Source organism: Strigops habroptila, chromosome 18 (assembly GCF_004027225.2).
Source record: "Strigops habroptila isolate Jane chromosome 18, bStrHab1.2.pri, whole genome shotgun sequence".
Taxonomy (NCBI): domain Eukaryota; kingdom Metazoa; phylum Chordata; class Aves; order Psittaciformes; family Psittacidae; genus Strigops; species Strigops habroptila.
The window spans coordinates 635,008-659,984 of NC_044294.2; the positions used below are offsets into that span (position 1 = coordinate 635,008).

At 58.6% G+C, this 24,977-nt stretch overlaps 1 protein-coding gene across 3 annotated transcripts; it reads left to right on the top strand.

Moving 5' to 3' along the window:
• Window positions 1-91: 91 nt before the first annotated feature.
• TMCC2 (transmembrane and coiled-coil domain family 2) lies at window positions 92-23,521 on the top strand. Of its 3 annotated transcripts, XM_030473314.1 has the most exons (5): window positions 92-484; window positions 7,853-8,359; window positions 20,591-21,525; window positions 21,927-22,062; window positions 22,189-23,521. In XM_030473314.1, the coding sequence occupies exons 1-5, from the start codon at window positions 314-316 to the stop codon at window positions 22,498-22,500; spliced, it is 2,061 nt and encodes a 686-aa protein (XP_030329174.1). In that variant the 5' UTR covers window positions 92-313; the 3' UTR covers window positions 22,501-23,521. The 3 variants fall into 3 exon arrangements, with proteins under 3 accessions (XP_030329174.1, XP_030329175.1, XP_030329176.1); XM_030473315.1 differs by lacking the exons at window positions 92-484; window positions 7,853-8,359 and adding an exon at window positions 14,095-14,275; XM_030473316.1 differs by lacking the exons at window positions 92-484; window positions 7,853-8,359 and adding an exon at window positions 17,391-17,730.
• Window positions 23,522-24,977: the final 1,456 nt, after the last annotated feature.

The window sequence follows — 24,977 nt, forward strand, 5'->3', positions numbered from 1 at the left end:
CAGCTCCGCGCCGCCAATCTCCGCCAATCACCGCCGCCGGCCCCGCCCCTCGCCCGCCGCCATTGGCCAGCGCAGCCGCCACTCAGGCCCCGGCGGCGGCGGCGGCGGCGGCGGGGATGCCGATGCCGGTGCCGGCGGGCGCGGAGCCGCCGCGGCGCGGAGCCGCCGCCCGGCCCGGGCACGGCGGGGGGGGCGCGGGCGGGGCGGGGGGCGCGCGCATCCCGCGGGCCCCGCAGCGGCCGCCCGGGCGCCGCCCGCCGCCGCCGCCGCGGCCGTAGGGCTCCCCCGCCACCCGGGGGCACGGCGCTCCGGTATGAAGCGGTGCCGCTCGGACGAGCTGCGGCAGCCCGAGGAGGACCCCGGAGCCGCGGGGGAGCCGCCCGGCCCTGCTGCCATGGAGGCCAAGCCCGGGGAGGCGGCGGCGGCGGCGGCCCCTGAGGCGGGCGCTGTCCCCCCGCCGCGCACCAAGCCCCCCGACCTGAAGGTGAGCCCCCGTGGCACCGGGCACCTGTGGGCTGGGAACGGGGCGAGCATCGCGGGGGGTCACTGGAGGGGTGAGGACCTCTTGGGGTCAACAGGGGGATTACCAGCCGGGCAAGCACCCCGTGGCGTTACCAGTGGGGTGCCCGGGGGGATGAACGCCTTGGTGGGGTGCCACGATCCCCAAACCCTGGTCCATGCTCTGCTACAGGTGTGACCTTGGGCGATGTGGGATGGGAATGTTCCTGGGATGAGGATGCGCCCAGGGTGGGGATGGTCCTAGAATGAGGATGGTCCGAGGATGAGGATGCTCCTGGGATGAGGGTGCTCCTGGGAAGAAGTAGTCCCACCTTGGGATACTCCCAGTTTGGGGATGCTCCCAGGAGTGGGAATGTTCCTGGGGTGTGCAGACCCCGGTGAATAACAGCCGGAGTCACCCCAGCGCTGAGTACGGGGGAGATGCTCGTGGAGCGACGGGATTAGTGCTGCGGCAGCCGGGAAGCGACAGTGTGTAAATGGCCCCGAGGCTGCTCCTCCCGGTGCCTTCGGGCTGTGTCCGGTTCATGAGGAAAACAAGTTACGCCGCGGCACTGCAGCGCTGCGGGAGGGAAGGGACCGGGTCCCGGCAGCACGGCACGGGCAGGGATGCAGGGGGGCAGGATGGGGCCATCCTAGGGGAAATCAGGCAGAAATATTCCATGGTTTGGGAAGTGGAGCAGCTCTGACCCCCGGCTATTCAATAGGATCCCACTGGTGGGGTTTGATGTCACAGAGATGGATTCCCTGCTTGTAACTTTGGTGTTTCCAGGGGCTGCTCGTGGCAGCGCTGTCAAAGGCGCTGTGGTGATCACTCCGTGGTGGTAATGGAGGTGCTGGGTTTCAAAAAGACCTGGACGAAAGTGGGAGATGTCCTTGGGCATCCAGGGGCAGCCCGGCATCCAGGATGGAGACCCTTGTTGTGGGGCACCCCAGCCTGCCGCTTGGCCTAGAAGTTCTTACCGGCATGGTCAAGGTCAGGGAAGCAGAGCTGGCACTGCCAGGCTGCTGCCATGCCCGCCTGCATCCCTTCCAGCAAGGCAGCCAGGAAGCAAAAGCCTTGTTCCCGTAGGAGAACTCGGCTGCGTTAAGCACAAGAAGCCTCATGTTGGTTGCAGGACACGTGGTACCTTCCCCTCGATGTCCGAGCAGCAGCTCCTGCTCCTGAGGCTGTTTTGGCTTTGCTGACGTGATGTACAGCTGCTGCTGCTCTAAAAACAGCCGGAGGGGAGAGCCTGGTGCCAGGGGAAAGCACATCCATGGGGATATGGTGCTCAGGGCTTGGCGGGGTGGGTGGGACACCCTTACCTTGAGGAGGCTCAACTTGGCTTGACCGAGGTGGTGCTTCATCCGCATCATTCAGCCTCTCTCCATCCCACCCGGGGCCCTTTTCACCTGCACAGCGAGTCAGAACAGGGTGGGAGCATGGGGCAAAAGGAGCTGCAGCTTCCCAAGGGGCTGGCCACAGAGCCAGGCATTCCTTGGTTGCACATCCAGCTCAGAGCTGGTGCTCAGCCTCATCTGCAGCCTGGTCTAGCTCTCAGCAAGAGCAGTGGCCAAACGCCCATTGATTTTATTGATGCCCTAATGCAGGTTTGCTTTGTGCTGTTCACCTTTAACGCATTTGTAGCTCGGTAATTAATTGCCCTCATGGATGGAAACCTCAAACTTGCTTTGCCAGGCAGGACACATGAAGAATTGCATCTTGGTGCTGCCCACAGGTTCCGCAGCGGAGCCGGGCGCACTGCCGGGCCCCGCCACAGCCACCGCTGATTCAGCCACTCGCCTCCTGTTGCTACAATTAGTGGCATCATTAATAGAACCTTAAGGTTTTCCTGCCCCAAACCCCCTCTGGACCCGCACTAGCATTCACCACTGTGGGGTGGGTTCAGACAAGGGGGACCCTTTGCTGTCCTGGTGCTGGTGCCTGGTGTCACACACCAAGATTCGTCTCCCTGTGGATGGGGAACAAACACCAGATGTAAGCTGTTGTTTGCTGCCAGCTGAAGATGGATTTGAGCTGGCAACCTGGAGACAACAGGCTGCTTTGCGCTGTCTCCGTCCCCTCACCCCGGCACATCCACAGCAGCTCCCTGTTCCTCAGCCCTGGCTCCAGCTCCTTTGCCGAGAGCGAGGTTCCATTAGGGGAAGAGAGGAGCGAGCTCTGGCACGGAGCAGAGCAGATCCATGACACACAGTTCTGCTCACAAATACATTAGGCGGCGGGGATTTCTGTGCTCTGCAGCACAGTGACTGGATCCATACAAAGCACTGCAGAAGGAGACATCCAGCCTCTCACAGCTGATGGGGTCTCCAGGGTGTCCCACCACCAAGGTGTTCACCTCGTGGTCCCACTCCCGCTTTCAGGCACCTCTGGGTGTTTGCCCTGGCTCTCCTTCTCTCTCTGTTTTCCCAAATGGGCCGAGGGTTGAAAGTTGAAGCCTGGCATCATTTCCATCTCCAGTTTCAGTCTCGGTCTTCATGGCTCCCACCTCTTCGTCCTTTGAACCTGAAAGCCAAGATCAGCAGCAGTCCAGAGGCACTGGCCTAAAGCTCTTCCCTTTTCCCAGAGTCTGATCCAAACCCTACATCCATGGACATAAAACTTCCCCTGGGCTTCCTGAAGCTGGGGAACCTCTCCTGGGGAGGAGGGAGATGAAAGGCAAGGGGAGGTCCCACCATGGGATGTTCTGTGCCCAGCACACGTCCTGCCCTGAGCAATGGGGTTGGGATGGGGTGGCTGTAGGGGATGGGGTGAAGCACTGACCTCCCATTTCCTCATAGCAGCTCAAACCCACTCAGCCACTTTAATCCTTTCACTATGAGGGGATGAATCTGGGGTTGGAGACCCCCTAATATGGTTCACAAACCCCCCATGGTGGTGCCTGTGCAGGCTGCAGGGAGGATGTGAGGACTCCTCCTCCCCATAAAGGTCACCAGCCCCTATTCTAAGCCCTCAGGTACATTTCTATTTAATCCCTCGCACGATCAGTTTTCCAGGCATATTTTGGTGTGGAAAGGACACGGCCAAGGTGAGCCGGCTCCCTGCGGTGAGCGGGATGGAGCTGCTGTTGTCAAGCAGCTCGAGCAGGAGCAGCGCAGTCCCTGGAGCAGACGCATCCATCATCTCCCGGGGCATCGCTCATCCAAAGCACTCGGGCTGCTGGCAGGGACCCCAGCAGGTTCCCACTCTCACAGCGTGGAGCTGCACGCCAGGACCCCCTGGATCGCAGGGAATGGGGAGCATCCTCCTGTTGGGGTGCATCCAGAGGGACAGCAGGTCCCCCCTGGGGTTGTGCCAGGCGCAGCAGAGGGCAAGAGATGAGGCCGGGATGTGCTGCCCTCCGGGGAGCTGTACGATGTGTCCCTGCAGACACACACTCATGTTGGAGTGGGATGCTCCATGCCCAGCTGCCTACAGTGCCACCCTCCCCCGGGACCCCCATCCTTGCTTCCCACTGCCTTTCAGCACGCAGCATCCCAGCAATCAATTCAGGAGATGCAGAGGTGACAGTGTGGGAGAAGCAGTCGTGGGCTGCCACTCGCTGTATTATTCCCCCCAGGAGCACATCTGGCTCCTCTGGAATCTGGTAGCAAAGATCTCGCCCTGGAAATGCCACCCGAGGTGGGGAGCTTGGGAGGGTCTGCAGCCCCCCCATGGCCAGAGCCACGTCTGGGCAGTTGTTTCTGGCCCTGCAGATGTTGTTCTGGAGTGGTTGGGGAGCTGCGTGTCACTACGGCGTTTGGGTAGAGCGTTCAACAACGTGACTAATGTTTGTCACATGTTTGTTCTCTCATCCTGGCCCCAGGAAGAGAAGCGTGTGTGGGGGAGTGCTCAGTTTTCCATTTTAGAACATCCATACATTTTCCTTGGTGTTTGTGGCAGCGGGAGGAGAGGGATGCTGCGGTGAGGGGCTGGGGGACACCTGCGGGGACACCCCTGTCCCTGCCCCGGGCCCGCGGGAGGATCGGCTGGAGAAAGCAGCAGGAGGGCTTGGGATAGGATAGGATAGGATAGGATAGGATAGGATAGGATAGGATAGGATAGGATAGGATGGGATAGGATGGGATGGAATGGGATGGGATAGGATGGGGTGGGATGAGAAAGAATGGAAGGGGGTCTGGTAGTCTTCAGCTGTATCTGTGCAATAAGAGCTGCAGAGCCTTGGCTGGAGCCTCTGGGTGAGCCAGGGATATGAATAATTAATCACAATGATAATTAAGCAGGATTTTGCAGCATGTGGCAGTGCCATAAGGTCGTGGCAACCAGATCCCCTCCTTGCATGTCTGAAAGCCGAGTAAGAGGTTTGGATGTCGGGGCAGAGCTGGAAGTTAGTGAGGAACTGGGAGGCTTCAGGCTGTGTGGCCGTTTGGCAGCAGCAGGAACGCCGGCCCTGGAGATCCCAGGATGGCCCAGGCGGGAAGGAGGGATGCGCATCCCTGCACAGTGGGCAAGGGCAGCACCTGGCTCTTCCATGGGACATTGCCAAAGAGCAGTGTTCCAGACAAAACAATCATGCAAGCCACTGTTTTCCTGCAAGATATGTTGGTTTGGGTTAAAACGGGTGTTTTTCAGCTCTTGGCCAGGCTTGGTTTGTCCCCACGGTGTCCCCCCAGGGCCAGGACTCTGCTCTGGATGCAGGCAGGGTGGTGGGATGGGTACGAGGGGGTCGTGTCATTTCAGTGATCACTTTCCATCAGTGGGTAAAGACAGAAGAAGGAGGCAGAGGGTGCACACCCCATGTGCCTTGGGCTTGACCCCACAGGCAAGAACTGATCCACTTACATGGGACATGAAGCAGGAGCTGCTCCTTTGAAGTCCATGGAAACAAGTCCCTGCCACTGAGTGGGGGACCTTGGCTGCGGTAAAGGAAAAGACAATAGAAATAAAGCTGTCTCTGTATTAATCTCAGTGGTTTACAGCTGTCTATAGTGAGAAATGAGCCTCCGTATCCACTGCATCACTTATTAAGCAATGGCTGTTCCAAAATAGCCCGTGCAGATGCTCTGCTCTGAGCCACGAGTGGTTTCGTGCCAGAAAAATGCCGCTGCTTTGGAAGTGCAATAATAATCCCGGAGTAACGTGAGAAAACAGAGGTTTTACATCAGCAAATGCTCTGCAATAACACTTGTGACTATTCCCAACAACTCTTTAATATAGAAAAGCCTTGAGCTTGACGAGGAGGGGTTCAAGCCCAGAACAGCAATGCTGGGATGCCTCTTTCTGCTTCCCTCCCCTTTTTCCCTCTGCAGATCCCTTCTCATTCCACTGGGAGTCTCACCTGCAGAGCCCATGAAAGGTTCTTTCTTTAACACTTGGAAAGGACCCAAGGAGTTTCTTTTAAGAGGTGAATTCTATCAGATGGGCCTAGAATCCATCTGAGGAGGGAAAACTCCTCTCCTTTATTTCCTTTATTATTGACTTCACCTTCATTTTGGTTACACTCAAGGAAGGAAGTTGGTCGTTTCTTTTCATGTAGACCTTCTAAAGGGCTAACTGTGCCATCCCCTTGATGGGAGAAATCTGTGGGTTTATAGTTATTACCTACCTAATGCTGCCTCTGTTTCCATAGAGACTCTATAAATAGAATAAAATTTAAATCACTATTTCCCAAAGTAGCAATTCAGCACCGTAGATTTATTATGTATTTTCTAGGAAAAACCGAAAGGATAGGTATTTTCATTGGGAATGGATAACAGGAGGATTAAAGTGTTTAGTGACACAGGATCTAATTGCTGATTCCTTGTCAATATTACAGGTGTGATGAGAATTAGGCCCATATGGATTTGGAACTCGTGGGTTTAATTCTTTGCTATGAGGGTGCTGAGGTGCTGGCACAGGGTGCCCAGAAGAGTTGTGGCTGCCCCATCCCTGGCAGTGTTCAAGGCCAGGTTGGACACAGGGGCTTGGAGCAACCTGCTCTAGTGGAAGGTGTCCCTGCCCGTGGCAGGGGTTGGGGCTGGATGAGCTTTAAGGCCCCTTCAACACAAACCATCCTTTGAGTCTGTGATTCGGTGCCCGGGATTTCGAGGAGTCCTTTATGGCCATGAAATCCTCCATGTTCTGCAGCTCTTGGAGGTGATGTCCCAAATATCACTGCTTTGCTACAAACCAGGGCTTTTGCCAAGTAGCTCCCAGTCCTGTGCCCATCTCACGCTGGTTTTCAGCCACCAGTAAATGGCAGTGCTACAGTTCCAGGAACCAGCATCCCTGGGGAGAGTCCCAGGCACAGTAAATCAGTGCTGAATGCCCCTGAACGTCAGCAGGGTCAGAACTGGCGTCCTCAAAGGTAGCGTGCTCGGCTTCACTCCAAAACCCAGACAGAGAGCAGCAGGGCAGGCTTGTGCCTTGGGATGTGCTGGGTTCCCGGTAGCTGCGGGTGCTTTGGGAGGAGAGAAGCTCTTTCAATGTCCCAAGATCATTTAATTGCTGCCTGGTAGCTGCCATAGACGTGGGGTCCGGGATCCACTGAGCCCTTTGCAGATGCTGGAAGTTGCTGCCCACACCACAAGGGATTGCGGAGGGCACCCAGCCAGGATCTCCCAGGGATGCAAATCTGGGCATTCCAGTGACTGCGGGGAAACCGCTCCGGAGTGACCCGGCTGTAACGTGAGCACGACCTGTTCCACCATCCATATTGCATGACTCTGCTGCGGCCTCCCCGATTCCCAGGAGCCATCCCGAGGAAAACCGTGTGGGAAAACGAGCCTGAGCCCCCTGGGAGAGGAAACCCTGGGGGAGCAGCATGCCCCTGGAAACCAGCCGCTGCCCAGCAGGGACTGGATTTGATGGCAACAGGCCACGAAGTGCGGTTTCGCCTCCATAAGCGAGGCCAGCCTGGTCTGTGCTGTGCTCAGGAACCATGGAAAATCCCCCAGGGAAAAGCCCTCCCTGATCCTTCCTGTTCCAGAGGGCGGGTGGCTCTTGCAGTGTGGCCAAGGCTCTGAGGCTGGGAGTAACCTCCATTGCTCTGAAGGCTCTTTCTGCTCCTCTTCCTGCGTTCAGGGGTAGCTGGTGCTCCAGCATGGGGAACGCTGTTGGAGCTGCATAGTTTGAGATGTCCTGAGCCACCATGCTCAGCTCTGTGTGCCATCAAATGGCCACTAATGCTTAATACTTTTCCACGGGTATACAGTGAAGTGCTCAAGCAGGTCTTGTTTCCCTTTGGGCTGGCGTGGGGTCACCAGAGCCCTCCAGAAGCTATTAGAGCCCTTGAGCTTTGTGTTTCGGTTCAGTGCTGGTGTGGGCACCGACAACCGGACTGTGTGTGCTGAAGCAGGGCGATGCCATCCCTTCCTGGCAGTAACAGGGGTTGTTTTCTCTCCTCTCCCACAGAAAATCCAGCAGCTCTCCGAAGGGTCCATGTTTGGCCATGGCCTGAAGCACCTTTTCCACAGCCGCCGGCGGTCGCGGGAGCGGGAGCACCAGAACTCGCAGGATGCTCTGCCGCCGCACTACGGCACGTCCGACCACGACTCCCCCGACGAGAAGGAGAGGTCCCCCGAGATGCACCGTGTGTCCTACGCCATGTCCCTGCACGACCTCCCGGCGCGTCCCACCGCCTTCAACCGGGTGCTGCAGCAGATCCGCTCTCGCCCCTCCATCAAGCGCGGCACCAGCCTGCACAGCGGCAGCCGGCGCGCCAAGAGCGGCTCGCTGGAGCCCCAGAAAGGGAGCCCCCACCTCATCCGCAAGGCCCCCCAGGACAGCAGCCTCACCGCCATCCTGCATCAGCACCAGGGGCGCCCCAGGTCCTCCTCCACCACCGACACTGCCATCCTGCTGGCCGAGAGCGGCGCTGTCTACCTGCTCACCGAAGACACCGAGTGCCTGGCCGATAAGGTACCGTGGGGACATCCCCGGGTGGCTGCGGGGCATGAGCACATGCTGGGGAGCTGTGGCAGGACTGGGTGCTGTTGGGAGCAGAGTGTCCCTCGGGGCAGCACTGGTGGCACTGGGGGTGCAGGACAGCGGTGGCAGCCTCTGACAGGGAGTGAGTCAAGTCCTGAGGCTGCTGGAGTTGATGCTCCTCTTGCAGAGAAGTGAAGGCAGGGACATGCCTGGCTCTGGATTCCCAGAGTGGGATCTGGGAAGAGAGAAAGGGACCTGTCAAGAGCTCTGTGCCCAGTGGGACCCCGGCACGGGGCTGGAGGGGATCGCAGGCAGCCCAGCGCTGGGTGTCTGTAAGAGTTTGGCCAAGTGGCTGCAAATGGGTCCTGTCCAAAGTGGTTTTTAAAGCACCCTTGTGCAGAGCTGATAGAGAGGGTGGTGTTTCCATCCAGCGTTTAGCCCTGTTCATTGTGAAACAGCTGAGATTAGCGCAGTTGCATGGCATGATGATGAGGTGAGAGGTGCTCTGGGTGCCCGTGGGATTCTCCTTGGGATTGGCTCCTCTCCTTGGCCTTTGGACCTCTGGGGGCGTCACTCTCTAAAACCGCTCCCTGCAGCCCTGGGGGCCAGAAGCATCCCTTTTTTCGTTTGTTTTTCTTAATTTACCTGAAAATACCAGCAGTGAATTGGCAAAGTGGCGTGGGGAGGTGGCCAGGCAGGCTCTGGCACCCACCAAGGGGCTCTTGGCTGGTGGCTGGGTGGCTTTTGCAGGAGTAGCTGTGCGATAGGGTGGCGGAGCTGCTGGGGTGGGATAGCAGCAGGGGGATGAAGTCCGTGTGCTGCCCCCAAGCAGTGGGACCCAGTGAGCGCAGGGACTATGGGTGATGCTCCCCATGTGTTCCCCTTCCCCAGCCGCTTGTCTCTCCTTGGCACCGAGAGAGAAATCTGACCTGGAGACTCCTGTTGCCCTCTGAGCTAACGGAAAGAGGATCAAACAGATACTTTTCCTTTCTGTTTTCTCTCGGGGGGTTCAGTGCTGAGCTGCAGCTCACGCTCAGAGCTTGCAGTGGGTGCCAATGCTGCTCCTCTGCCACAGCCACGTGGGGATGGGGCCACCGCCGGGATGTGGGAATCTGGTCCCAGAGGATAAACACATCGTTGTAATCAGCAGCTTTGCTGCCCAGGTCCCTCTGTTCCACTTTACCACGTGCAAATCAGGACTCCCTGCCCCTTCCCTGGCACTCCCTGCTTCACCCCACTGGCACGCTGCACCCGGACCAAGTGCTTGAGCAGGGCCAGGAGCCATCCAGGTTGTTAATTTGGGTATCAGCCGCCAAAATTCCATCCCTCTGGCCTGTGGCATTGGCCTTGCAAGGAGCTGGGTCCCTCTGAGCCCCATGGGGTTACGGCTGATGCTGTGAGCTAAAGCAGCTCGCACCAGGACAGAAGCTCCCAGGTCTGTGTCCAGCCCCCGAGGAGCACAAAGGGCATGAATAATTAACTGCATATGACACAAAGAGTAATAAGAAGAGAGGCGATACTGGGGCCTTTGTGAGGCAGTGGAAAAATAACCTATTTAGAGAAACAAGAGCTGTGTGATATTGTCAGGCTGTATTATCTTCCCCTAGCCTCCTGCCCGCAGCAAACAGGCTCCTCTTCCTCGGGGATGGATGGTGCTGCCAGGCTTGAGCACACGTGGCTCTGCTCTGTCAGACCCCAGCACTGAGTTTGCCCCCAGTTTCCCCCCAGAAATGCCATGCTGTTTTCTCCACCCGTTGCATGAGGGCCTGAGCACACGCTGGGTTAATCCCTTGTGGGATCGCTCAGCCTCAGCAAGTGTTTTTTGAACAGCTATTGATTTCTATTCCCTTTTATTTCGTAATTGGGTTCCTGCAGTTTTCCCTTCCTTACCTTCACCTGCGCTGGTTCCTCGCCAGCACTGGGCCACCCTCTGCCCTGCTGAAGGCAGGCACACACGGTTCTTCCTCCTTGCACCCCCTAAGTCCCCCCACGAGGCAGCTGCTGGGGAGCAGATGGGGCGGCTGGAGGAGGCGGGTGGGAATATGGCACAGGCTGAGCATTCAGAACCAGGCACTGGTTCTCGCTGGGGCTCATGGTGTAACCCCAGAGATGCCTCGTGTGTCCCCGCACTGCCCGCCCTGGCAGCACTGTGCCCAGTGTGGGGGTCATCACCAAGCCATGGCCCCCAAAGGGGCTGCTGGCCTGTCACCCGCGCCACACGCTGGGGACAAGGCTGTGCTTTGCAGGGTGATGCCCACCCTGTGCTCATGGCTTCCCCTGCATCCTTCCACCCTGCACTCCACCCGCCTTACGTGTGCACAGAGCTCTGGATGAGGGCGAACTGACTCTGACACCCCCCGCCTCCTGCCCGCAATTGCACGCAGCTTGGGACCGAGGTTCTGTACGTGACTGTGCTCCAAGAGCCGCAGCCGGTCAGTGGGTGCCCGTGGGACCCATGTTCGCTGGTTTGCAGCAACACGGATCTCTGCTGGTCGATGAGCTGGGGAAGTCCCTTCTCCAGGGCTGCGGGTACCACGGGATTTCCAGCATCCACTCTCCTGTGTCACATCATGCGCGGCTGGTGCTTAGCCAAAGCAAGGTGGCGTATTTGGGGTGCGCGTTGGTGTTGGTGTATCCGAGGGAGCACGTGGTGGTGGTGGTTCACACGAGGACGTGCTGGCTTGCGGACACGGTGGTGGCAGTGGCATGGTTGGGGCAGGGACCGCGTGTGGTGATGGGAGCGCGCTGGAAGCCTGCTCCGTATCTCACTAATCTCCTCCTGGTGACCCGCCAGCGCCCTGCTGGAGCTGCAGGCGGTCGCTTGTGGGGTGTCCCCGCAGACCCCGGCCCCTGCAGCGCTGGGGTCAGCCAAGCTCCGGTGCTGGCGGGGCAAAGCACCCCGGGGGGGACACCCCTATCCCCGTTGGGGCGGCCGGAGCTGGACCGGGGCGGCCGCGGGGTGCTGTGCGTGGTGCTGCCCGGGAGCTGCACGGAGGCCTGCAGGGACTGCGGCATGGTCCACGTCCAGGTGAGACCCCGCGCTGGGACGGGCCTGGGGGGGGGCCCTCCGAGCCCCCCGCAACCAGCACTGGGCAGCGCGGGGGGAGCCCGCGGGGCCGGGCTGGAGCGGGGCCGGCCGGTGGCCGTTAGAGGGCAGCGTTACCGCACCCGTGTGCGCGGTGTCTGCTCCGTCCGTCCGTGCCCGGCGTTCCCCCGGCACCGCAGGGGGATCCGCTCACAAGTGTCACGAGTAGGAAGTTCTCAGCCCCGCCGAGCATCTCCCGAAGGATGCGAGGGGCCGGAGCTGGCTCCTGCCCCTCTGCCCTCGGTGTCCCTCACAAGTGACAGCACCAGCTGCCACCGCGGCCCCCCCGGGGCCCCCCCTCTGCCTCCTTGACCAGGATGCTTCTCCCGTGAGACACAGGGGAGGAATGGGGGGACTAAAGGGTGTTCATGGCACATCCCTGCTTTGGGCTCACGGGCCAGTCTGGCTGCCTCAAGGCTGTGAGCTGAGCTTATGCATGGGCTCAGAGCCTGAGTGTGCCATCTCCCTACTCCTATCTCCTCCATCCACACCCCTGCTGCCCGCCCAGCCTGTGGGAGGTGGTCCGATGGTCCTGGACCTGTTCTTATGGCCCCGTCCCCACCGTCCTGCTGCCACAGGGCGGGATTCATCCCGCTAAATTTAGCTGCCCAGCGGGTCAGTGGCTATATCAGGGTGAGGTGGATTAGAGTCAGCGGGGAGAAACCCGCAGTCCCTGAGCATCCCCTGGGGTGGCCGTGGCCCATCGGTGGCCGGGAGGCTGTGGGACAGCTCAGGGCCATCAGGCAAAGCTCATCTCCCCTGCCCAGGCGTTTCCTTTCTGGCTACAGCATGTCCAGCTCAGTCCTTGCTCCCTCTGGCTCCACCAGCATCCAATCGCCTTCAGTTTCAGGGCAGGGATGTGGTTTCTCACCTCCTACAGCTCTGGTTACCCACAGCGGGTCTCAGGCAGCCTGCTTTCTGGAGGTGCTGAGCACCCCGAGGAGCTGGCACAGCTAAAGGGACACGGGACCTTCAAGTCTCACTGCTTTTGGTTGCGGTGTCCACATCTAACCCATGCAGGAGATTTGCAGGCAGTGGTGTTCCCTCACTCCCTGCCTCAGTTTCCCCAGGTGGGAACCAGAGCCAACACTTCCATGTGTTTGGGGAAGCCCCTTGCATCTCTTCAGGAGGATTTGCTGACAGAGGCAAAGCGCATCCTCCCCTCCCACCCAAACTCTGTGCAAGTTCTGGTGTTAAAATCCCAGGGGAAGGAGCTAAAGTAGGCCAGCGGTGACTGCAAAAGTGAATAGAGGGAATGGTGGTGGTAAAGCTGTGCTGCCTGCAGCCCTCTGGCCCCACATCCCCTCAGCAGCATCCCAAGGGGATGGGTCCGGAGCATCCATGTGCGGAGACCCTACCAGCACCCCAAGGGTTTTGGGGGGGGAAGTGCTGACCTTGGCTGCATCGTGGGTCTGGAGGTGTGAGAGCATCATGCCCAGGCCAGCTCCCACCTCTCCACCTCCCCACGTGTCACAGGAGAATGAGAGTGTGAGTGAAGGGTGGTGGTGGGAGCTCATTCCCTCATTCCCGTTGGGATGATGCTTCGATGAGCACTTTGGGAAAAGCAGATAATAGCTGTGAAGACAAAGATACTCAAGATTGCTGCTTAATTAATTCAGCTGAAGAAGAATATCAGGCTCTCATACTGATTCACCTCCTAGCAAAAGACAGCGTGTTCCTCAGCCTTCGTTGACATATGGCTGTTGTTTCCAGCCCACCAGCAGCTCCCGCTCCATGGCAGGCAGGCACTGGGAATGCCGCCTGCCCTGGGTTTAGACTGAGGGATCTGCATGGATGGACAAGGTGGATACGGCAGGATTGAGGAGCAAGCATCCATGACCTAGCCATGATCCATCCTGCCCATCCCCTGCCACTGAAGGGTTGTCCCTGGGAGCAGGATTTGGCTCCTGAGTCAGGATGAGCAAAGCAGGGTCCTGCCTTGTGACTCCTCGCCTCGCCTCGCTGCGCTCTGCCTCTCCCTGCTTCCCCCTCGAACACACAAAATTTGCTGAAAAGCCTCCCCCAGATGCACAAACACCCTGTTAGAGGTGTCAGAACCCGGCCACAGCGCGGGCGGGGGGTGCTGCTCGTGGGTCTAATGCTGTGTCACCCAGCAAGAGCAGTACCACTACTTGTACAACAGGGGGAATTTGTCCAGATGCTCCAAGCGAAGGCCGGGCCCTGACCAGCGTCACCCGTGAGGGATGGTCCTTGAGTCCTCCCTGCAGAGGTGTCCCTCCTGGTGACCTGCAAGCACAAGGGACGGTCCCCAACCTGGAGGATGTGGTGTTAGATTAGGGAACACTGGGTAGGGGTGGGCACAGACAGGGACTCCCTAAGCCCAGGGGATGGATCCTGGGATCTGCCCACCTGGATCCATTCCCCTCCTGCTGCCCCCGAGAGCCCTGTGGGATGGTGGCACCACCCCAGCTGAGCCCAGGGCCCGCAGCGCTCGGCGGCAGCCCAGGCAGGCAGCGCTTGGCGGTGCTGTTGGATCTCCCAGCACACTGTGGAGGAGCAGGACCGGCCCCTGTGGCACCCAGCCTGTTCCCGCTCCCCCGGGCTCCCTCCCTGCTCGCCAGCCTGTGCTGCTTGTTCTTGGCTGCCTCAGAGCCTCGGATGCCTCCTCTGCAAACACACGCTGTGTGATCCTCAGCCCCTTCGCCGCAGCCATGACTGAGGGAGAGGATGCGGCCGCCTCCCGGGGCACCGGCCAGGCGCTTTGCAGGAGTGACCAGGGCATCCTCATGCCAGAACTGCATCCGCCCGAATCCTGCCCGGGGAAAAGGATATTGCTCTTAAATTCTCTGCTGGGTGTCTTTGTAAGTATTCCCCTCTGCTCTCCTTCCTGCTCTTTAGGCAAGGCAAGGACTCGGGATGCCCAGGAATAAGGGGTGAGGAGCTGCAGGCGAAGGTCAGACTGCTGCTGGGCTCTATGCAGCTGCCACTTGCAAGGGCTGAGATCTTGGCCAAGAAGCCACTTGCTTTGGACACCAAATGCACTCAGGAACATGAGGCTAAGGAGCAGTGGGCTTTGCAGATCTTCACCTTTATCAGTGTCCTGGCTCCCAATAATCCGTATGCAGCTTTCCCAGCCCGGCTGAGAGCACTCTAGTGCAGCTCAGCCGGAATTCCTCCCTGCTTCTCCATGCTAAGCCCATCCCCAGCTGCCACCCCCTAAAGGCGAAGCCCAAGCCTAATGTTTGCTCTGTGTGTTGTGTGGCATCACCAGGTGACCTGTCTCTTAGTCGAGATGCTCGGACCAGGACTCTGTAGGTGGTCAGGGCTGGATTCTGCACCACCCAGCACCAGCACACACCGAATGTGCTGTGGTTTCGTGACCATCCAGAGATTTGCTTTGCCGTGCCAGCAGGGTTTTTGCATCGTATGCAGGGGAGGGAAGATGCTGCACCTCTGCTTTGCTGGGGCATTAACAGGCACCGCTCTTGCTTCTGCAATTATTTGCTACTCCTAAAATTCCCCTTGTGCTGGGGAGCTGAGAACAGGCAGTTTCCTCTGCATCCAGCTGCCTGAGGTGCCCAAGGAATAACAATCTCATCCCAAGCATCCTGGCATTTATCAAGTCCTTTTATCAGGAAGCAGGGCTGTGCCTGGCAGCCCCCAAAGGCACATCACTGTGAGGGAAGCAGATGGGCTTTGGGGCAGCCCCAAAAGGGGGAAATGGGAAGCAGAGGGTGTTTTCCAGAGTATCTTGTGCAGCTGGGGATTTTTCCCACCCTGCTGAGAGTGATGGGAAGTGACCTCTGGCTCCTGTGCTAAAATGAGAAGTGATGCTATGAGAGGTATTAAACCAAAGATGAACGTCCCTCAGTAATCTGCCCAGAGGCATCCATGGCCCAGGGCTTGGCCAGGCTGCAAAACCCACCCTGGCTGGAGTGTCGGTGCCGCACCAGGACGGTCCCTGCTCTTTCCTCACCCTTCCCTGTCAAGGCTGAGCACCGTATGGTAGGCATGGCTGGTTTCTGCTCCTGGGGGCTTTAACTTCCTGGGGAACCTGCTCTTCTCTGTGCTTTGGGTACGGGTGGTATCACAGCCCGCTGCTGATGGGCGAGTGTACAGGAAAGGGGCTCAGCACTGGCATGCACAAAGGTTGCTCATGCATGTCGCAGCCAGATGGGGAGAGGAGGCTTTCGCCTACGAGATCCTGACCTCCTGAGAGGACAGACCAAGAAACGCAGGGGGCTTGGTGCAGCCTGTCCCTTGCTCCTAAACACTGTCGCATCTAAACCCCTGCCGGGCATGGCTGGGGATACCCAGGGCAGGAAGCTGGGGCCACAGCAGGCAGAGCTTGGGCTAAAAGCATCCAAGGATTTTAGTGGTGTTGAACTGTGCCTCGGCAGCTTCACGTCACAGATCGGTCCATGACACCCTGCTCCTGCTCTGCCTGCTCCCTGCTCCTTGTATCCAGTGCTGCAAGCACAGGCTGGGAGGGCTGAAGGCTGTGGGCGATCCAAGGAAATGCCTTCCCGGCTCCGAGCAGCCCCAGCGAGGCTGCTGCTGCTGTGCCCGTTTCCTCCTGTCACAGCAGTCAGGTTATCTGAGCAGCACAGGCAGCCCCTGCTCCGGAGCTGTCAGAGCCCCGGAAGGGAAGCATTCCCGCAGGAAAGCTTTGCCGGCATTGCAAGGGTGTTTGGTGGCTGTGGTGAGGTTTAGGGGAGCTCCATTCGCGGGATAAGAAGGGGACCAAAGGGATGGTGCTTTTGTGGAGCTGTGGAACCAAACCTTCCCAATCCATCCCTGCCAGGTCAGGGTGATTTGTGTGCTGCTAAACCCAGGCGGGGCCAGCTCCAGCACAGGCAGTGCTGAACACCATCGCTCAGAGGTGCAGCATTGCACCCAGAGCCTCTCCAGTGCAGCAGGTTCCCCTCCCAGGGCATGGATGGATGGAGGGGCAGCCCGAGAGGTGACGGGAAGCAGGAGGCTGAGCGGTGCTCGCCTTGTCTCAGCGGTGGGAGCAGCACAGTCTTCCCCATTAAACATGCATCTAGGTCACGATCAGCTCATCGGTCCGGCCTGTACAATTCACTGTGTGGCTGAAAATACTTCCTAAGCTGCTGTTGTCTTCTTGTTTGGTTGGGTTTTTTAATGAGAAATAGCTAAACCAGAGAGCTGCAAATGACCCTTCCTCATGTAGCCCCTGGTCTGTGGCTGCACTGTGCCCTGATCTCTGGCTGTTTCAAACAGCCCCAGCATCAGCTCTGTGCACTCAGGGCTTTGGTCTGGCACAGTGTAAGCCTGTGGGCTTGAATTCTGCTTCCCTCCATTGCTCTTGTCCAGGCTTGATCCTGCAGCACTGGCCACATCGACCCTGCTCTGTGCAACCCCATCAGTTTGGGCTCAAATGCACAGCTCTGGGTCTCCTTTCCCACCCAGGAATCTCACTTTAGCCCCTCACCAGCTCCACTGGCCCCAGCATAAATGCAGTGCCTGCAGGGTGACTCCAAATTGCCACCAGCTTCTGCAGACCCGGAGCTTGCTGTCATCCCTGCTTGCTTTTTGGACGTCCCATTTAACATCTCCAACACTGGTATCTGGTCAGTGGGCTGGATGTGTTCTCTGTGCATTGCCTGTTCTCCCACATCAGAATCGGGTCGGTGCAGCCTTCCCTATCACTCTCCGTGGTGTGAGTGGGCTGGATGCGGGTCAATCCCAGTGCACGGTGTTGGTCACGACACCACCAGGTCCTGGCACAAGTGGCTTTTAGCTCCCTCAGGCTTCCCAGCTCCTTGCTTGACGACTGTATTTGTCCCGTGTGTCGGTCCCAGCCGGGGTTTGTGCTTTCTGCCTCTCCCAGGCTTCATGTCCTGGTACGTGACACAGCAGATGACAACAGCCCGTCCCGACCCCCTGCGTCAGGGCACAGGCAGCGTATGGGGCTGGAGGCGTGTGAATATCCCGCCACAGGGACGAGGGGGGTTTTGCATTACAGCTCTGAAAGCTCCAGTCGCTGAGAGCTGTAAACAGCTCTGGCACAATTCCCGACTCAGCAATCCCGCCGCAGCCATCGGCTCAATCCCGGCGCGGTCGGGAAGCGCTCGGGGACACGGGGCCAGCCCTGACGGGGGCTGCGGGAGGGTTTTCCTCCTCCCTCCTCGCTGCTACCCCCAAACTTTGCTGCCGGAGCTGCTGCTGTGCCCTGGCCATGGCAGCCAGCGCTGCCCGTGCGTCACTACCCGGCTCCGGGATGCAGCAGGGACACAGCCAAGCTGCTCACACTGATTAACCCCGGGGGACCCAAGCCCTGCCCGCGATGGAGGTAGGTTCTGGCAGCCGTTTGGGGTGAGGAGAAGACCATGGGGAGGATGGTGATGGGCAGAGAGACCCGTGGGGGCTTTACCTACCTCCGCTGCTAGTGCTCGGTGAATGAAACCCACCGGCACGATCCGTGCCGGCGCAGGGGTTGGGAGCTCCGCTGCGAGCTGAAACCCTTCCTCTTCCTCCCTGTATTATGTAAGGAAAATCGTTCCCAAGCTGGTAAATGAGCAGAGGCAGCTGCTGCCGGCCTGTTGTGTCCATGCAGGGGTGGCAGGGGAGCACGCAGGGGGCACAGGGCTGCCTGCGCCGGTCCCTGCTGCAGGCTTGATACAGGAGGGTGGGAAGTGTGAGTCAGGGCTCCTGCTGCTATTTTCAACCCCTGGGATGGGTAACGCGGTCAGGGGGGAATGACAGCTCTGCTCCAGCTGTGAATGCACGTGGGGACACCCAGAGCCCCTGTCGTGTTGGCTTTGATTTGCAGTCACCAACCCACAGGGTGGATACTGTCCCACGTTATGCCCATAAAGTGCTCTGAGCAAGAGGGGCCAGCGCAGTGCAGCAGCTCCCGGGTCTGCCCTGCATGCCAGCATTCCCTTGCAGCTCAGTGGGGCTTCTGTTCTCCACGCTTGAAGGTGCACATGGTCCTTGCTGCAGCTATTTCATCCTCATGTTGTACTTCAGCTTGGAACCATGGTCACACTTCATAGGGAAAGTCCTTGCTCGGGGTCGGTATGGAGAAGAGCCTCGGTGTTAGCTCATCCACTGCACTTCCTAGTAGGCTAAAGGGGATGGAAACTGGAATAATTCAGGGCATGAGGGAGCGTCTTGAGAGATTTGTTCTGAACTTTGCAATAATTGTGCAATTTCTTAGCAATGGGTTTCAATCCCTTCCAGCCCTGGGTGTGCTGAGAGACCCACAGCCCTGTGCTGGGGCCACGGCCACGAGCTGGGCCCCAGGCTCCTCACCTGCCACCAGGCTTTGTTCCATCCAAAGAAACCAGCATTGCATAATTGTGCCCAGCCGTGGCCCTCTAAGTCCTCTTTGCTCAGCTTCTTAGCTTGAGCCTTTTGCATATCTCAGCTCTCCTGGGTTGAATTCTGTTGATAAGAATTTCTCTTCGTGCGTCCTGCATTCCTCCCGCATCCCACATCAGCCCCTGCTCTCCTGCCTGCAAAACAAGCGCTAGGAAACAGCCCTTTCATTTCAATGTGCCGAACCAGAAGGTTTTCTGCATGTAGGGAAAGTGTGCCTTCTATTAATCCCTCTGTTAAATCCACTGCGCAGTCATTGAGGCTTGCTGGGATTTAGCAGGCAGTGTCTGTTAATGCTACAGAGATCGGTATTGTCTTTTTGGGGGGGTTGTTTTCAAAGCAGTAACCTGATGTGGCTTTCCCATGATGTGTCTGAGAGCAAACAGAGCTTTCAGTGGGGCTCGGGGAAAGGTTTCACCCCAGGCATGTCAACACGGGTCAGCAGCGTTGGATCCGTGCCATTCCCCACCCCTCCTGCCCTCCCAAATATGCTCCTGTGAATAAACCCCAGAGAGCAGCTTTGCAGGGGCAAAGGTTTGGGTGATTCCCAAACCTTTCCCCTCTTTGGAAACAAAGCTTGAGCAACTTCTCCCCCTCAGCGCCCCTCTGTTGGGCTTTCCCTTTTCAGCATCTCCGAGGCTGCCTTTTCCTTCTGTCTGGTTTGTCCCTGTACAAAGAATTGCAGATCTGGGCAAAAAAGTCTGTTTCCTGCATCTAATTTCTGCCCTTTGATAAGAAACCAAAGTGAAACCTTCTCTCTCCATGCTGAGACCCTGGCATGAAGCACCAGCATCTGGGGCTCCCAGCAGGACAGCAGCACCAGGGAAGGAGGAGATGCAAGCAAATACCAGGAGAGAAGTGTTTGTTCCTGCTTTACCCAGCCCCGTGCGGGACCTGCTGCAGACCAGAGTGTTCCTAAGCAGCATCTTGAGAACATTCCTCCCTCCTGCACAAGGCATTTCCTGGTGATAACACACTCCTAAGTAATGATCTCGCAGCATTATCCCTATTAAAGGGTCATTCGGGGAAAGTGTGATGGAAATTAGACATTATTCGGGTCTGCCAACAGTATTTAACTCTCAAGCAGCTCTTAATTAGATGCCAGGAGCCATTTATACAACCACTGAGATTTGCATAAGATTCTGCATAGAAACCCCAGGAACTGGGAAGATTTAGTGATTTATTGCTTCAAGCAGCACGGCCAGGTCAGAGCGTGGGAGGCAGGACCCTGGCTCTCAGTCCAGGCTCTGCCAGTGTCCAAGTGTGGCCTCAGGCAAGTGATTTCCTCTCCCAAAGCTCCACTTTTTCTATCTATCTGTAATATGGGAATGGGTTTGTGCCCGAGCTTTCCAGGCGGCAGCTTGTGTTTGCAAGAGGAGTCTGGCATTGCCAATGAGAAACCTTGGAAATGCAAGCAAAAGAGTCCCTGCTCCTGCAGCCTGCTGCTCCCTGGGGATCAGGAGACACCCACAAACCAGGGCTGTGGCAGTTCCTCTTCTGCTGAAAACCCTCCTGTGTGCAGGAGGCTAAAAACCGAAGTCTGAAAATGAGACTAAAATACCTCCGGGTTGCTCAGTTCGTGCTCTCACCACTGCTTTGGTGGGAGATTTGATAAGGGCCTGCATGTGGGGGTCTCCCCAGAGCGCAACAGAGGGGGAGAATCCCCTCCATGACCTGCTGGTGATGCAGCCATTGCTCTGGTCAACTCTTCTCCTGCCCAGCTCTTGTCTCCTGTTCCCTCTGTCCCTGCACCCCATTTCTCTCCTACCCTCTCCCCAGGGCGTTACCTCTCTCTCTCGAGCATCCTCCTCCTCTCTCTTCACCCACAGCTGGACAAGGGGGATGTGACCGCGCTCAGCCTGCCTTCTGCCACGGGGCACGGCGACACCGATGGCACCATCTGCCTGGACGTCCCCGATGGCACCCCCGACCCGCACAGGACAAAAGCTGCCATCGAGCACCTGCACCAGAAGATCCTCAAGATCACCGAGCAGATCAAGATCGAGCAGGAGGCTCGGGATGACAACGTGGCCGAGTACCTGAAGCTGGCCAACAACGCGGACAAGCAGCAAGCGTCCCGCATCAAGCAGGTCTTCGAGAAGAAGAACCAGAAGTCGGCTCAGACCATCGCGCAGCTCCACAAGAAGCTGGAGCACTACCACAAGAAGCTGAAGGAGATCGAGCAGAACGGCCCTTCCCGGCAGCCCAAGGATGTTTTCCGGGACATGCACCAGGGTCTCAAGGACGTGGGTGCCAACGTTCGCTCCAGCATCAGCGGCTTCAGCGGCGGCGTGGTGGAAGGGGTCAAGGGAGGGCTCTCGGGTCTGTCCCAGGCCACGCACACCGCCGTGGTCTCCAAGCCCCGGGAGTTTGCCAGCCTCATCCGGAACAAGTTCGGCAGCGCGGACAACATCGCGCACCTGAAGGACACGTTGGACGATGGGCACCCGGAGGAGGCCTCGCGCGCTCTCAGCGGCAGTGCCACCCTGGTCTCCAGCCCCAAGTACGGCAGCGATGACGAGTGCTCCAGTGCCACCTCCGGCTCGGCTGGTGGCAGCAACTCAGGGGCAGGACCTGGCGGCTTGGGGAGCCCCAAGTCCAACACGCTGGACAGCCACCACAATAACTTTGACACCATCCTAGAGGAGCTCCGGGAGATCAAAGACAGCCAGACGCATCTGGAGGACTCCATGGAGGACCTCAAGGCTCAACTGCAACGGGATTACACCTACATGACACAGTGCTTGCAAGAGGAGCGGTACAGGTAGGGATGGGTGGGTGCCAGGGTGGAAGCACATCACCCAGGTTGGAGGGGGCTTGGAGCAACCTGCTCTAGTGGAAGGTGTCTCTGCCTGTGGCAGGGGGTTGGAACTGGATGAGCTTTAAGGTCCCTTCAACCCAAACCATTCCATGACTCTTTGGAGACCACAGGGCTTGTCCAGCTAAGCCCTGCATACCAGGGACACGGGGAGCTGCAGTCCCCACTGCCCTCCTTCCTGCCAGACCCATGCAATGCTTTCCCTTCAGCCATCATAACCAGCTACAGCCAGCAGCGAGGTGGGTCAGAGGGGCTGGGGAGGTTCCCCATTGCCAGGGGAAGGAGGGCAGGAGGTTCTATATGGGGAGACCTGCCTGCCCCAGCGTCCCTCCACCCCCCATGCGCAGGTACGAGCGCCTGGAGGAGCAGCTCAACGACCTCACCGAGCTGCACCAGAACGAAATGACCAACCTGAAGCAGGAGCTGGCCAGCATGGAGGAGAAGGTGGCCTACCAGTCCTATGAGAGGGCACGGGACATCCAGGTAGGAGAGTGTGATGGTTCAGAGCATTCTGCACCCTCCATCCATGGGGCAAGGAGGGACCCTGGGTTGGGCCAGAGGGTGGGCAAGGGGGTGTCCCTCCGTCTGCTGACGCGCTGTCCCTTGCAGGAGGCGGTGGAGTCCTGCCTGACACGGGTGACCAAGCTGGAACTGCAGCAGCAGCAGCAGCAAGTGGTGCAGCTGGAAGGGGTGGAGAACGCCAACGCCCGGGCGCTGCTGGGCAAGTTCATCAACGTCATCCTGGCCCTGATGGCCGTGCTGCTCGTCTTCGTCTCCACCATCGCCAACTTCATCACCCCGCTCATGAAGACCCGCATGCGCATCCTCAGCACCGCCCTGCTCGTCCTCTTCCTCTTCTTCCTCTGGAAGCACTGGGACTCCATCAGCTACTTCCTGGAGCACGTCCTGCTCCCCAGCTGATCCACAGCCGGGCTGCTGCAGCCCCGGGGGGCTTTCCATTTCCTGCAGAGGAGAGGGCTGGGGGGACCGTGGTCCAAAGCCTTCAGGTTGCTTCTTCACACACTCAGTTCAGTTGCTTTCCCAACTCTCGATCCTCGCTGCAGCCAGCGGTGAGCACTTGGAGCGCAGCGTGTCGAAGCTGGGATCCATTGGTCCTCTGGGATGTTTTAGGAGGGTGGGATGGGGAACGAAGAGGAGTTTTGGAAGAAACTGATTATTTATGGGGTGCTGACTGGTTTTTTAAGTGTCAGTCTGGTCTGAAGGTCTGTGGGAAGGGTTTCTGTTGGGGGAAGGATTGAGCTGGACCAAACCCAGCTCCATGAAAACTTTCTGTAGAAAGAAGAGAGGGGTTAGTTGGGGCTGGAGTTTCCCTTTCATCCTTGACAACCAAGACAGCAAAATCTCAGTCCTGGGATAGAGCAAGAGCGAAAGCAAAGCATGTGCTGGAGGAGGAAGTGGGTCCAAGGTGAACGCAGCAGGACATGCACATCCCACCAGCTCTCCCAAGCCCACCACAGCCCAGCCAGCACGGAGCAGGGCTGTGACATTGTCCCTGCGTGCCCACAGGGGCCTGGGCAGACACAGGGGACGCGATGCTGGGGTCAGCTCTGGCGCAAGCGAGATCCCCTCCACTGCTTCCCCTGCAGTTATTTATTTCCCCTTCCTTTGGCCGCAGTCGATCCGATCTCTTCAGGGACCCCTGGACTTGCATCACGCCGCTGTTTGACAGCCCCTGCACCGTGTCGTGTGTGTGTGTGTGTGTGTGTGTGTGTGAGTTCTCATTTAACCCAAGACTCTCTTTCCATTTGTGAACCGAAGCTGGTGGAGCAGGAGGAGGCGAGCAGCCGCCTTCCCAGCCCCTCCGGCCCTGCGCCAGAGCACAGCATGCTGGCTCCGATGGGTCCGAAATGATTTCATACATATATATTTATGTAATATATCTATACACACACATATATAAATATATATATAAATATGCAGAGTCACAGCCTCCTCTGGGACAAATGGTGCCACTCCGCTGACTTTAGAAGCCCTGAACCAGTTTGCCTTAGCTGAGAATTTAGCCCCTAACGTTTTTGGTGGCACTTCACAGCCCGATGCACAGGGTGCTCTTGGCTCCCACAGAAGCCACAGAAGCAGTTCCAATATGTGGAGGGGAAGGTCCACATCTTCTCCCACCTCCTCCACGCTCCCAGGACCAAGCAGAGACAATACAGACCTTTGTGGAAGCTCCATGAAGCCCGGTGCATCGCTGCAGGTGACACGCAGGGCACATCCTTTCTGGTCATTATCTCTGAGAACTTCATTTGTTCAGAGTGGGTTTGCTGAGAGCTGCACTGGGTTTGGGGCACAGGGCTGGGGAACCTGCCCCATCCTCGCGTTCCAGCCCAGCTCTCTCAGCCTGGCTCCAGAGCAGAGCTGCTCCAGCCCTCGCAGCAGCTCCGGGGCCTCCTCTGGCCTCGCTCCAGCAGCCCCACGTCCCCCTTGTGCTGTCGCCCCAGAGCTGGATCAGGACTGCAGGGGGGGTCTCCCCAGAGCGCAGCAGAGGGGCAGGATCCCCTCCCTGACCTGCTGTTCACGCTCTGGGGGTGCAGCCCAGCACACGGGGGGGGTTCTGGGCTCAACGCGGGTCATGGGGAGCTTCTCATTGACCAGCACCCCCAAGTCCTTCTCCTCAGGACTGCTCCATCCAGTCTCCTCCCAGCCTAAAGCTGTGCTTGGGATTGCCCCCACCCGGGTCTTTTTACACCATTAAGTATCTGTAAGAACAAAGCAGTGAGTAATTACGTCTCCAAGCCTGAGCTCCCTAAACTCAGCTCCCTGCGCTCTGCCCGAGCCCAGACCCCTGAAGGGAGGACGGGGACAAGCCTCTTTGTTACCGGTCTATCCGAGCGAGCAGGGACCGGGGCGCTGCGGGCCCGCGGCCGCGGGGGGGCCCCCGGCCTCCGCCAGCGACGAGACGGGGACGATGAACCGGATGAGCAGCGGCCCCGGAGCCGCTCCGGAGCATCCTCCCTAAACGCCGTATGGGGCAGGGTGGGTCCTCACCTCAATTAGCGCTTTAACCCTTTCCTGCCCGCAGCAGCCCTGTCTCCCCTGCCCGGGGGGGTGATCTGCAGGGGATGCCTGGGACCCGCAACCGCTGCATCCCTGCAAAGTGCAGGGTGGGAGCACGGGGCATGAGCCCGACACCTCCCCTCGTCCCATCGGCAAAGGGATGAGACATGTCCTGGCACCTTGGGGCCTCCTTGGCAATGGTTGGAGGAGGCCCCGGTGCTGGAGCAGCTCCTCCAGCCTGCTGGTGACTGCTATCCATCCCCATGGGAATCTCGGCACCTCTGCTACCTGCCCGCACCCCTGCCCGGCTGCTCGCACCGGTCCCCACTTCCACTGCATCCTGCCCTGGGGAGCAGCATCGCCTCTGGGCTGGGTTGTGA